The following is a 14127-nucleotide window of genomic DNA, read 5'->3' as shown; positions in this document are numbered from 1 at the left end:
TCCTGTGGAAATGAAATCTTTCCTTAATCCACTAACACCAGCCCTTCAGGCCTTTCATGCCATACCAAGCTGCAAGAATACATAGCCTGGCTTGGGAGCTCCTCGGCAGAGTGGCTTTGCTGAGGACCACCCTCGAGATACACTTAAGACTCAGACTTGAACAAAGAAGAGCAGAGCTCACTCATTTTGCAGCAGCTGCCTTTCTCTGGGACCCAGTTCTGTCACCTGCAAGTCCAGTCCCATGCAGTGCTAAGTTCCCACCATTAGCTGCAGGGAGAGTTTCGCCAGGGGCAGAGGTGCCAAGAACCATCCAGGTTTTGAAACTATAGCACTGGGAGTTTTGCGGTGTAAATCTTGCTGTAAATTCTCCCTTTGTCTCTCAGCCTCTTCAGAAGAGCTGTATCAGTCGGGACCCAGCATCTAAATGCTGAACGACTAATGTTAAAAAAAAAATCAAGTTTAAATTAAATGCTTCAACTTATCTGTTTAATCAAATGCAGCAACTGGTACAAAATAACATCATAGCACTGAGGCATTAGCTTAGAACAGATATTGGGCTTGTAGTATTCATCTGCATAGAAACAGATGAACCTTCCTTTGCTGTCCAAAGTCAGAAAACTGCAAAAGTGTGTACAAAGCAAGCGACATTGTTACAGACTGCACTCTGCACATCCAGCCAGAGCTTTGGGGGAGAATATCTGTTTTAACCTAATGATGTTTCTGTGACAGACTATAGATGTAAATTAATACATGGATCAAATCTTGTGAGGACAAAAATGCCACAAGTACACTCTATTGGTGACTTCTGTATGCCCAGAGCAAGGCCTGTAATCCATGCTACAGAGGAAGGAGACCAAAGGGATAAAATTTTAACGCTCAACTCTGCTTGAAGCCACTGAACACAATTGCGTCACAGTGATGGTGTGAATGTAATTGTCAGGATGTGGAAACTTGTCAGCAAAATTAGCTATTGCTTATAAGCATTGTTTATATAAGGGTATAGACCCCAAACATCTGTGTTTTGGGGCAATGTGTTTCTCTATGATGTTCACGTTAATCAAAACCAAAGATCCAATTTTTAATTTTAAAAAACCCAAATTGGGCTTTTTTTAAGTAGCATTTTAGTAACTGAGGAGCAGTGACTGTGAATTACAGAATGGATAGCAAAATGCTATCTGCTGTCATGTACTTTCATGGTTTCATTAAAATAAAAGCAGCGTTTATTTTTTGAGGAAAGCTGATTAAAAAATCCAACTGTCTTTTCCTGCATACCTGCATACTCATTTAGGTAGCACTGTAGCAGAGGTGAAGCACATAATCTATTGGGTCTTCTCTTTAAAGTAGCTCCCTTCCCAAAGAGAAGTGTGCATTCTCTCCTTTCAGATTATGTTAAACTTCACATCAATGGACCTATTTAAAAGTCGCCTTTGCTGGTATGATTATGTGGAGGTGCGTGACGGCTACTGGAGGAAGGCTCCATTACTGGGTGAGTAGCTATTTCATTTTAATTGCATTTTATGTGGTGTTCTTGATGTTTAGGGAGGTGGGTGGGGAAAACAAACAGAAACAAACCTTCCTTTACCTGGAAGGAGCCTACATCCAGCCAGTGCACTGGCCATCCATTAATGTCACCATCCAGAGATGTTGGTGCGCTGTATTCACACCAAATGATCCATGCTCCAAGCCCTTTGGTAGCAAAGACTTTATTCCTTCCTTTTACAGCTTGAGAAGCAAGGCAGAGAGGTAAGTGAGCCAGGGGCATGGCTGGGACTAAAAATGTGGTCTCTGGAGTTTTATTATTGCTTTTTCCTAAGACTGGGGTGGAATTGTCAGACAGTCAGAATGAAGCAGCCATACAGCTCCTGGCCCAAGCTACTGCCATTATTTCTCAAGTGTTTGTGTTCTCAAATACACCGTAGTCTGTATTTTGAGCCTCTGTACTGCTAGCAGGGAACTTGCTAGACCATGCCTAGGATGTCAAACTGTGCAAGGCGTCTACTCTGCTCCTGTTCCCAAAGATCTCAAGATAGTGCAGCTCCTCTGTGTTTTCCCTATTCCTCTGCCTCCTGCTATCATAACTGCAAGTCTTCTGTTACCCTGAGTGGGCAGTCAGAAGCCCCACCTGCTTTGCCACTGGCTCTGAACCTGACACCACACCCTGACCTCGATGTCCCAGCTTGTAAAATGCTGCACTGCAAACAGCCCCTTGTGCCTGAAAGGAAAGAAGCAATCAGGTTGTGTAGCATCTCCAGCTGTGTTAGAGTTGCTGTGCCCCGTGCTGCAGCACAGGACTGGGCTAGTCGGTATGGGGTCAGTGGGCTTGGGGAGGCCTGAGTACTCTCCTTGGCCACACTGGACATCACAGCATTGGTACCAGGCAAGGTGCTGAGGCTGAAGCCATCCTGCTCTCCAGAAGTTTCTGTGGGCCTGCCTTTCAGCACATAGTTGGTAGCTGTAGCTGGTTTTACTGCTTCCTGCCTGTTTTGGGGTTGGCAGCATTTATTGCTGTTTTCTGCTGCACATGCATCAGGTAACATTGCTCCAGCAGCTGCAACTTAGCTCTTTGTTATTTTATTTTTTTCTGCCCAGTAATTTAAAGGTATTTCAGAAGCCAAGCACATCCCCGTCCCCCTAGTGCAGGTGGACTCATGAGTGTTTCCATCTGGAAGGAGACGCTGCATGAGTGGCCACAGCTCCCGCAAGGGGCTGAGCCCATGAAATTAGCTCGGAAGAGGCAGACAGACGGCAATTCAGCAGGGGGCGGGGAGGGGGATTAGTGTGAATTGTGAAAGCATGGGCTTCTTGCGGAGAGAAAAAAATACATGTGCGCTGCATATTTTCCCAGGGAAGTGTGTGAAAACCCAGCCTTTAAATGGTGTATAACTTTTTATGAATGGGTCCTTTATCACACTCTGAGGAGTTTGTTCATTCTCGTTCCTCATCTGCGTTTCCTCTCCTTGACACCCTTGTTAAACTCCAAGTCTAAATCCAGGAGGCAGTTGCTCAGTGACCCTCGAGGAAGGAGCTTTGCAACTCTGATGCTGTTTGTTAGCATCCCCTTTGGGAGTGGAGATGGGAGATGCCAGTGATATGCTTCAGGCTGTCATGCTGCCCCAACAGCACTGGGCAGCCTGAGGGCACAGGAGCTCAGAATTGAGTAGCTGAGTAAAGCTAGGGTCTGAGATAATATTTGGATGGGTGGCTCAACAAGAGAAAAAAGTTGGCAATTAAACTGCAGTTGAAGAGAAACAAAGTTTCCAACACACCTTCTGAATTGCACTGACTGACCTGTCACAGAGGCATAGCTCTTGCATCCTTGAAGGTCATAGCCTTCCTGAAGCTGCCAAGTGGTGAAGATGGGGCAGGCAGAGCCAGAAGTCACAGTAGATGACTGGGCAGCTGACTAAGCAGGGGGCCCCTAGCTTTTAATACACAGGATTCATGCCAACTACTCTGCCCTCCATACATAGGAAAAGCAATAGCCTTCTCTGCCTGCCAGCCAACAAGTCTTGAACTGTCTGTTTCCTTATTCAGTGTAGGGAACTACCAGAGCAGCCTGCTGATGGGAACTAAGGTGCTGTCTTGCAGGTAAGGCATTAATCAGGTTTTTACCCAGTGGAGGTTGTTCAAAGAAACCTTTGCCTGGTGTTGCAAGGCCAGGATCCCTATCACTGCTGCCCTGACTGAATTCAACCTGAGGAACTGCTCTCTGTCAAATTCCTACTGGGGATTCAGTTGGACAGGGTGCCAAGGCCATGTTGAATTCAGTATATATCCCTCCTGGTGCCAACCGAAGTGAAAAACGATGTTTGCATGAAGTGCTCTCATGCATACTTGATGTTTGCTCTGTTTCTGTGAGGAGATTCTTGTTGGAACAGGTAGAGGAGCACCAAATTAGGGTTGTTGAGGTTGTTTGGGCTGCAGATGCCATCTGCAGCTGTTCTGTTTCAGGATTCATCCTTGCTGGCAGGATTTGGGTGTTTACCAGTGCTGATTCATGCCAGAGAGCTCAGAGCTGGGTGAACCATGGATCAAAAAGGCTCTTGGTCTCTTTCTCTTGAAAGAGATTGAATGACTGCAGAGGCTTCACTGGGAAGAGGTGAGAGCAGAGGATGAGATAAGGGGTGTTTTCTTATCAGCATGACCACATCCTACCCTCAGTTTGACTTAGACAATTTGCTTTTGGGTGCAAAATGCTGATGGAGTTTCCAAGGCCTAGCAGGTGGAAAGGATGTTCCCTAATGTCACATCTTTAGAAGGACAGGGCATGGTTCCCCACCCTTGCAGCTCATTTGCCCAATTATGTGATCAAAGCAAGAGCCCTTTTGATTTTACCAGGGTAATAGAGGCTGCATCTGTGACTACTGGATTCTGCTCCCAGCTGAAGAAAACTTTTATTAATTTAATAATTGAATATGAATTGGGGGGGGGGGGGGGGAACAGAAACTCATTCAAAAGCACAAGTGGTGGGAGTGAAAGGGTGTTTTACAAAAGCAGAGTTCCTTTAACCACAGACTCTTTGCTTCCTGGAGCCACAGGTGCCTGCTACGTGGTGCTATCATCTCTTTCCTGCCTTCTAGGTAGATTTTGTGGTGACAAGATCCCTGAACCAGTAATCTCCACGGACAGCAGGCTGTGGATCGAGTTCCGGAGCAGCAGTAACATCCTGGGCAAAGGCTTCTTTGTGGTCTATGAAGGTACAGCCCTTAGCTAGAAGTCTGTTGCATTGCAAGGAGCAGCCAGAACAGGATGTAGGGGTTTACGGGATCAGCAGGAGTTCCACTTCACCGTGTGGTTAGATACAGCCCCCGCTCTTGTTTTTAGGGGAATTGGCAGATTTTGCAGACCGTTTCAGCAGACAAGGCATGGGTCTTTCAACTAGATCATCATCTTTTTGGGGGGACAACAGGAGCACAGAGCAATAGCTTCCATTCATAGGCCAGGTTCTGTTTGCTCTAACTAGCCCCTGCAAGCAGCAGTGCTGCGTATAACAGGAGTTCCTTCCAGTAATTGAACAGGAAAAGTTATTTTTTTGATCATACGTTTTATATCACTTAATGCAAGCTTATTTTGGAGGGGTTTTTTTTCCTCAAATGTAAAGACTCTTCTGTGGTTTCTTCCTGGTATGTTTTACTTGCAGAAGATTAGAAATTAGCATGTCAGGTCTTCTGCAGGTCAGGTACTGTGGAGACTTGCATGGCACTGGGATGCTGAAACCACTTCGGAGGAGGAGCCATACTACCAAAGTCACTAACAAATCAGTAACACCCATTCTCCATATATGTTTATTTCTTACAATAATGATTCTAAAATGTATTAAAAGCCTTCATTGTTCTCTGGGCAGCAGGCATTTTCTTAGAAGTACCGGTGTTGTCAGCAGTATTGAGGTTGACTGTATTGGTACTGACGTTATATCATCTTCTTTCTGCAGCCACAGGAACAAGCATGACACTGGAAGCCCAGTGCCCAAGTCTCCAATATACTCATATAAATGATACTAACAGAGGGAAGTGAAGAAAGCACAGGACTGTTGGGGAAGTGCAAATAAAGCATATGAGGATTTCACAACAGTGTGGGGCTAACAAATCTGTTTTATGGGAGAAATATCTGGTTTCTGCAGGAATTGTTGCCCCAGAGACAGAGGTAGCTTGCCTGATTTTTTTTTTTTTTTTTACATCTCTCCTGAGAAGCAGCTGTTGCCTGGACCATGTGGTTTGTAACACCCTTTTTATGGTAGTTTGTTGGAATTAGAAGTGATCAAACTAGTGTGTCTCTAATAGAGTGTTTTATTTTGGCTTATTGCTTTCGAGGGGCTAGTCAGCTTAATTCTTACAATGGGTTATTCACCAGTGATATCTGCTCCAGCTTTAAAAGAAAAAGAAAAAAAGCAAGGCAAGGCATGTTTTGAGGAAGCAACTTCTCTGTTCTTCATTATGCATGTTAATATGGTGTCATGCTTCATATTGCTAAATGATATTGAAAGAAAAAGATTTTTTTACATTGGCTACATGCCAAAGTCACTTTGCAAAACTTTCTTTTCTCTTGGTAATTTTCCATTTTTCCTGTTGATTAGTAAATAACCCTAAAGGTTCAGTAAACAAGAGCAATACTTGTTTCACTTGACTTTTGAGGAGAGCAGATGAAAGTGGAATGTGCATCTAGTGGTCAAACTTTGCATCCCTCTGACTGTTCCTATTTGCCTGCTTCATCAAGACTCTGTCTTTTTATTTAACCCTTTCCTGCAAGAAACTTCCATTGGAAAGGTATGAAATCTATGACTAAGCCTGAGAGCAAGCACAGACTGTGATTGGTGGAAGCCAGCTTGTGCCACAGAAAAAGTGATGGCGCTTTGCATAGTTCTTTTCTTAGCTCAGCCTCTTGTCAGAGCAGCAGGTAGTAAGATTATCTGCATCTGTCTCCATAACTTATTTGCTGAAATGGGAGAGTTTCCAAAAATCTTCCTTAATCCTTATTTCCCTCTCATGCAAGCTCTGGTAGTGGCATGTTTCTTTCTTCCATTGTCAGGTAGCTTACTCAGCTGTTTTGTGACTTCTGTGTCTAGGCAATAAGGGTAATTTTTATTTCCAGGAGGGATTGCCCTTAAATGTTTAATTTTCTATCAATTTTTGTCCAAAAGCTCTCTGTGTTGCTGTTAGTTCCTCTTTTAAACTCTTATCTGTCACATACTAAAAAGTCAAAGTGGGTTTTAGCACTTCTTCTCTGTCCCCTGCTTTAGTGAGAGTGCATGTAAATGCTCATGCATCTGAACTTTGCTGGGAGCTCAGTGAACGAGGACTGATTTTTGGATTTGGATTTCTCCAGATCTTGGCCCTAAAGTTTTCAGTAGATGAGAGGAAAGAGGCAGAAGCATGTAGTCACATGATGGGAAAATTACTTGATACTAAATGAGAGTTAATGTAGTGAAAGTGTCCTCATGGTTCAGTCATATTGTTCCTTTTCTTCCATGAGATTCAAGATGGGAAGATGCTGGTGGTTTTGCCCTACAGCACTACTGGCAGCCCCAAATTTGTCATCATTATTGCCTTCTCAGGCTCTATCAGCAGATGTTCCTTCCATTTTGCAGTAAAGCTTTTCCAGTACACTTGGTGCTCAGCTGAATTTCAGTGTGAACTACTGCAGTAGATAGAGAAAATACTGTTTGCTGGCTGACAGTTTTATGGCTGTTAAAAAAAACCTGTCAGTTCTCTGCTCTTGTAGTTCTCTTTCTATTAGGTGGGGGAGACAGTTGTCTAAAGTGTCCCTCAGAGGTTCTCTCTAGACCCACTTGTAGCTCTGAATATATGAACTGAAACTACAGCCTAAATTATGCCCTGCAGCTGAATTTTGGGTGCAACTACTTGGTGGTGCCTTAGCACTGATTCTCTTAAGAAAGAAGTTAGCACTGCAGTAGTGAAACAGTGCTTTTAATTAGGTCGAAGTTAAACATTAGCAGCTTACAATGCAAACCAAGACAATGTTACCCGATGCAAGCAATTTCCAGGACACTAAAGGGAAACCCGCATCTGAATTGCTAATGCAATGTGTTTTGGGGAGACCCCAAGGGTGAAGGTGGTTGATGTCTGACAGGTGTCATTGCAGTGCCATCTGTCTTGTACTTACTGTCAGTGCTTTTTGTCTGTTTGACTTTAAACACAGCCAAAATACTCTTTAGACATGTGCAATGTATCACCGGGTAACATTGGTTTTAGCCTGCAATTTTACTTTGTTGCATAGTCTTGCAGACAATTATGCTGAACTGTTATTGTCCTTGAGGTCTCTGCTAGTTTTGTATTAAACTAGAATTTAATTAAATTTTCTCTTCTTGATCTTTAACTTAGTCTTAACATTTAGCACAAAGCTTAATTTTTCATGCACAGCAGTCAACCTGATGGTCTCCTGGTGAACTGCTCAACTCATGCTTGTTAATATTGCCATCGTGTGGCTGGATTAGATCTGCAACTGTTTTTTATTTATTTTTTTTTCCCCAACTTTTCTTGGTCCTTAGCGCTGGTAGCAGGTTTTAAGCAGTTATGAAGGTGACCAGGAGTGTGAAACATGCAAATCCGTAAAAGTTCTCTATCCCAGTGAGTTCATCTTGTAAGGACGTTGGCACAGCAAGACAGGAGACACTGTCACTAAGACAAAATGTTAGATAGGTGAAAACTTCCTTGATTTGTAGTTGCCTTTGTGTAACAAATGGTATTGATACAGATTTGAATGAGGAAGAAGGCTATGTATGGAGCAGGCTTTACCTAAGGAAAAACCTTCAATCTCGTAGTTTTGATGTTTTTTTTTATGAAGCTATTTGCGGTGGAGAAATTCACAAAGATGCTGGCCAGATCCAATCTCCCAATTACCCAGATGACTACAGACCTTCCAAAGAGTGCATCTGGAAGATCACAGTTTCTGAGGGCTTTCACATAGGAATCACATTCCAAGCATTTGAGGTGAGAAATGTCATTGTATATTATATTATGGATTTTATTTTGCCTATGTAGATCCTTTAAATTAAGAAGAGAGTGATGTAAATAATAATTTTTTTAAAAAATCTTTTTAATACTTGAGAACATCCTTTCTCCTCACCAGAAGTTTGCTCAGAGATTTTGAAGTGAAGTTTTAAATAGGATGAGTTTTGAAAAACTGTTACTCTAGACAGAAGGAATTGGAGGGGACACAAAGTTGTTGATGATGTTAAGTAGGACCTCATGAGTCCTTAAATTTTCGCTCTGGCCAAATGAAATTGAATGGTCACAATCCAGGCGAAAAACTCCTGTTGATGTCACTGTGCCTTGGCAGATTGCAGGATGTTTGTGACTCTCCAGGGAAACACCATATTCCCAGATGGCAGACAGGCGTTGAAGAGCTCAGAAAGGTTTTCTCCTACTGGTTATAGGATGTCTTACACTCTTAGCTAGATCCCTAATGATCTGTTTCTGACTTCTGATGTATAAGTCACAGACAGGAGTGGACAGAACCTGAGTTGGTGCATAAATCCCATCTAGCCCATAGGTTTCTGTGGCTTGTGCACACTTACTGTGCTTGTCCTGGAACAGGCTGACACCGCTACCTCCTAGCTGTGACCCCACATCTATTCCTTGAACCTTTTTGTTTGTAGTTGTTCTGCTCTGTTCCTTACAATTTCTCATGGAAAAGCAGCTTGCAGATAGTCAGGGACTGGGTTTCACTGAAGGATAGCCATGAAATAGCAGTAGAACTGAGACATACCTGGGCTTGAATGCAATTTCAACTGCATGACCGTTCAATGGCAGCCATGAGGCAAGTACCTAGTTGTGACTGGTTGTTTGGGATGCTCCTTTGGAAGCTGATCTCTGGCCAGATTCTAACTGGGTAACTAGTCTGACTCAGAGCACTCATACTAGTGAGCTACAGGCACGCTCTTTTCCCATTGCAGATTGAATGGCACGACACCTGTTCTTATGACTACCTGGAGATCCGAGATGGCCTCACTGAATACAGCCCACTGATCGGTCACTTCTGTGGCTACGAGAAGCCAGAAGATATCAAATCCACTTCAAATAAAGTATGGATGAAGTTTGCATCTGATGCAACCATCAATAAAGCAGGCTTCGCAGCAAACTTCTTTAAAGGTATGTGATCTAGTACCCTCAATGTCAAAGTTGGAGAGTATTCATCCCTTCACTTACTGCCATCCCAAAGTGATCAGCTACCATTGTATCTAGTTGTAGTTAAGAGCTATTAGACTTGTCCGTACAACCACCAATATCAAGTTTATATTCAAATTGCTTTGAGAGTGTAGAGGGGTTTGATGCTGAGGCATGAACACCGCCTCCCTGATTAAGACAGAAAGCAAGCCTACTGGGTCAGTACCAGCACAGGCACTAACGCCTTGCGTTGCACAGCTGGACAGAAAGTGACCTCCCTTTATCCATGCCAGGGGACACTGACATTTTCAAAGAAGGTGCTACTACTGCACAAAGTGTTAAAAACACCTCTCTGCTTAAGTTCTATTCCAAAAGAAACCTCTGGAGAGAGGGTAAATTTGAATGCAAGTAGAATCCCAGGGAAAATTTCTGAGTGCTTTAGGAGACAAATGTATTCCTAAGCTGAGATCCTTTTCAGGAGGATGCGAATAAGACTTAAGATTTTTCTTAAGAACTGGACCCAAGACATGGTCCTTTACCAGCATCCTGGTGACTTGATGGAGGCAAGAACCAAATGTCTAACTATTTGGGAAAATACATGCGGAGCTGCTGCGAGGTAGATAGTCATGTTTCTCTTAGGTTCAGTGACAGTTGTACAGAAATAATAGCTACAATGTCAATATTTGGATTGCATAATTTACTTATGTCTACTTTAACTTTTGTCTTTCGTTAAAGGGTGTCATGGTCCGTTTGGATCTCTCAAATTTACAGGACAATGTACTCTGTGAATTAAACTTTATTTCATGAGCTTATTAAGAAATACAACAAACGTGTCAGGGCTCAATCCCCTTTGCTCAGACTAGTCTATCACATGACTTCACTTATTCACCATTCAAGTTATAAGGTTTCACAGTTTATAACCCGTAATTCTTAATCTGTGCACTTATGCGCAAAAAAAAAATATTTAAATAAAGCTTAATTCACAGAGTACTTTGTCCTGTAGATTTGAGAGATCCTAATGGACCATGACAAAGAGTTATTGCAAGATCACTGGCAAATACTGTGATGTTTAATTGCAGTCCCTGAAAAACTCTCACAGTGCCTAGACTTCCTTGTTTAAATTTCTCAGATTCCATAAAGACACAGAGAATACTTCTTCCTAAAGACATTTTGGCTTCTTGCAGGAGCCGATAGTGCAGACTAACTGCTGCAGAGATGTCTTCCAGAGACTGGCACTACACGGAGACTTCTTGGCCTGCAGCAAGTCATTCTCTAGAATCTGAGGTTCACCTGCAAGTTTGTAGGGGAAGAACGTTACACACTGAACCTGGGATGTTTTTCTTGTGATACAGATAGTCAGAAATAAATTTATTTCTTTTTTCTGTAAAAAAATTCATAAACATTCACTACTTAGTACAATTGCAGACACAGGTATTGTCTGTGAATTTTTTCTGGCAGACTACATCTTGCAGTGTCTGCTTGCGCTTCAAATGTTTGAACCAGAAACCGTGTGGCTCATGGATGGTTAGGGTGTTGCTAAATCCATGCCGATGAGTCCAGCTGAGGAGTAGAATATATTTGCTTGGACCAAGCACCACAGTAGCCATAGCTACACAACTTCTAGCTAGCTTGCATTATGGACAGAGCTGATGTCAGTTTGCAAAAGCTGGGTAGACGTACCTACAGGCAACATGTGGAGTTTCAAGCTGGGATCTGAAGTCTGCAACCTGTACCTCCATATCCATACCAGCCACTCCATGAACAAAATAAATGAACAAATTAAATGGCTCTGCATGCACTCTTCAGGCTGCCACCCATAGCTAATTGAGCAATGGGTCAGCTTTGCCTTAATGAATTATGACAGGAATAGAGCTTCAATTGCATATCTTACAACACTGAAAGAAAATAACTCGGCTTAAAAAACCCCAAGCAGAGTTAAGGATGGAATTGGATGTTATGCTTTGTGAGAACTTGCATTGGTAACATCTAACTTTTCAGAGAAAATAAACCTGCAAACAGCTAAGATTGAATAAGACAGCTCAGAGAGGGTAAGCCATTGGTCACATCCAAGAGACAATGTCAGGAGAATATAAAAAGCAATTACCTCATGTCCATCCCATCAGGTATATCTCAAGGGAAAGCTCTAGGATTATTCTTTATTACTTATCTTCATTTTTGTAACAAATTGTATCACTGGAGCCTGTTTTGTATATGGTTGAAGCCTTAGTAGTGATGTGCTTGTCTTACACTCACATTGTTGTGCCTTCCTTCCTCATGGCGAGCATTAGAGGAAAGACAATACTTTGCAAAATATACCTGCTCATAGCCAGGACATGTCCTTCTGTGGTAAAGACTGATCACAGGGGTGTTTGATGATCTGCAGGAGTTGTAGACTCTCTCTTCTCTCAAGCAAGTGATTTAACAGCCAGATTAGACGCTATTGAACCTGTACCCAAGCATGGAGCAGCAAAGAAATACTCTACTATCTTCATAGTGAATCCACAAACAGAAACCAGAACATAAAATTTGTTTGGACTGAAACTATTGCAGTTGGGGGTTCCTGACTGTGGGAGGGCTTTGCAGGAAGACAGTGTTATCAATAGAAGGGAACAGAATATTTCGGTTGGAAGGAACCTACAGTGATCATCTAGTCAAGACTGTTCCTATGTGAGCTACGTAACAGTAACTGTTACTGGAACATTATATCGGGTGTAGATGTCAAGGTCTTGGCAGTGGGAGGCTGTAGGGGCTGCCCCATGCCAGACAGATGTTTCAAGCTGGCTCCTCAGTGGACCCACTGCAGGACACAGCTGATCCCATCAGCTGAGCTGGTGGCACCTCTGTGAGAACGTGTTTAAGAAAGGTCAAAAATGATGGAGAGAGAGAGAGAGAGGAGAAGGGAACAAAAAGTGTGAAACAGCTGAGGTAACACCAAGGTCAGAGGAGAAGAATGTAGAGATGCTTCATGGCAGAGCAGATATTCCCTGCAACCTGTGGAGGACCCATGCTGGAGCAGGGGGGAAGTATGAGAAGGAAGGAGCAGCAGAGTCATGTACTGACTGTAGCTCCCCATCTCCTCCTGCCATTGCACACTTGTGGTTTTGCTGAAGGGACTGAATGTAAGCTGCACTGATACAAGGCAGGGGGAGAGGAGTCTGGAATGAAGTTGAGCCTGGGAAAGGGGGCAGAAAGGTGTTTTAAGATGGGGTTTTTTTTCAGGTTTTTGTTTCCCAATACCAGAATCAGTATTCCAATATTTATATTAATTGATAATAAATTAAGTTAAATTCCCCAAAGTTGAGTTTGTTTTGCCCACAACAGTAACTGATGGGTAATTTCCCTGTCTTAACTCAGGAGCTTCCTTGCTCATGTTTTTCCCCCATTCCACTGGAGTGGCGAGCTGGGGAGTGAGCAAGCAGCTGGGTGGGTGTTTGACTGTGAGCTGAGGCCAACCCACCACAACCATTTTAATAAAACCATCTATTAAGGGATGCACGTGGAATCAGGGGTCAAGGTGAGAAGCCAGTACCTCTGGCTATCTGTATATTAAAATGTCAGTTCAGGTCGTTGAGATGTGATTGGAAGAACCTGACTTCAAAGTCTAGGGTAGCAAGACTTCATGTGTCTGTGAAAAGAAAGAACTACTTGCATGTCCTCCCAGCTCCCTTTCTGCACCCTGTTCAGTGGGGTGTGGCATCCTGCAGTTCGATTGCTGTGGGCATCATAATGGGCTGGTTCCTGCTAGCTCAGGTCACTGAAGAGCACGAGGAATTTAAAAAGCAAAAGAAAAAAACAGGGGCAAATGAGAATAAAAGGCAGTGAATTCTTTACAGGAGACTGTGTTTTCCTGCTCCTGTCCAGAAAAAGCACTCTTGACTAGTAACAGTAATTGTAGTCCTTTATGGTTTTGGTGGTAAGCTTGCTTTAGCACTTGTTAGTTGCCTGCTCTGTGGGCTCAGCTCATCAGCTGGTGCTCTGGTTCTTCTGTCCGGATGTGTTGCATGAGGAATATGAGGGGGTATGTGTGGTCAGGAAAGTGTGACTTGTTCTGGTTTTCTCCTGACAGAGATGGATGAATGTTCGCTGCCGGACAATGGTGGGTGTGAGCAGCACTGTGAGAACACACTGGGCAGTTACAAATGCACCTGCGAGCCTGGCTATGAGCTGACAGCTGATAAAAAAAGCTGTGAAGGTGAGTAACCTACAGATTGAGCCATCTGTCTGTAGGATGGGTACTACAGCTAATAATGAAGTTGAACCATCTTGGAGATTGTTTTCCTTGCCCCTACATCCTCTTTCTTTCTGTTTACCTTCTCCCACTGAAAAATTTATTTTTGTCAACGTCTTCCATCGAAAAACAAGTTTTGGTTGAAATACTGAAAATATTCTGATTCTCTACTGCTAAACATCTCTAAAACCAGTTGTTCTTCATTGCCAGAGATCCCTGTTCAGACCACATCTCCCACCGTGCAGCATAAGGAGGGTGGGTATTAAAACCTAACCA

At 43.1% G+C, this 14127-nt stretch overlaps 1 protein-coding gene across 2 annotated transcripts in view; it reads left to right on the top strand.

The window, feature by feature from the left end:
• The window catches only part of TLL2 (tolloid like 2), a 45312-nt gene that overhangs the window by 18623 nt on the left and 12562 nt on the right, over positions 1–14127 (top strand). For both annotated transcript variants that reach the window (XM_074830030.1, XM_074830031.1), the window contains 5 exons: positions 1384–1486; positions 4581–4697; positions 8302–8447; positions 9413–9608; positions 13690–13815. In XM_074830030.1, coding sequence (XP_074686131.1) covers positions 1384–1486; positions 4581–4697; positions 8302–8447; positions 9413–9608; positions 13690–13815 — 688 coding nt within the window. The remainder of the gene's footprint in view (positions 1–1383; positions 1487–4580; positions 4698–8301; positions 8448–9412; positions 9609–13689; positions 13816–14127) is intronic.

This window comes from Strix aluco, chromosome 7 (genome assembly GCF_031877795.1).
Source record: "Strix aluco isolate bStrAlu1 chromosome 7, bStrAlu1.hap1, whole genome shotgun sequence".
Taxonomy (NCBI): domain Eukaryota; kingdom Metazoa; phylum Chordata; class Aves; order Strigiformes; family Strigidae; genus Strix; species Strix aluco.
This window is presented reverse-complemented; position numbering and strand designations above follow the sequence as displayed.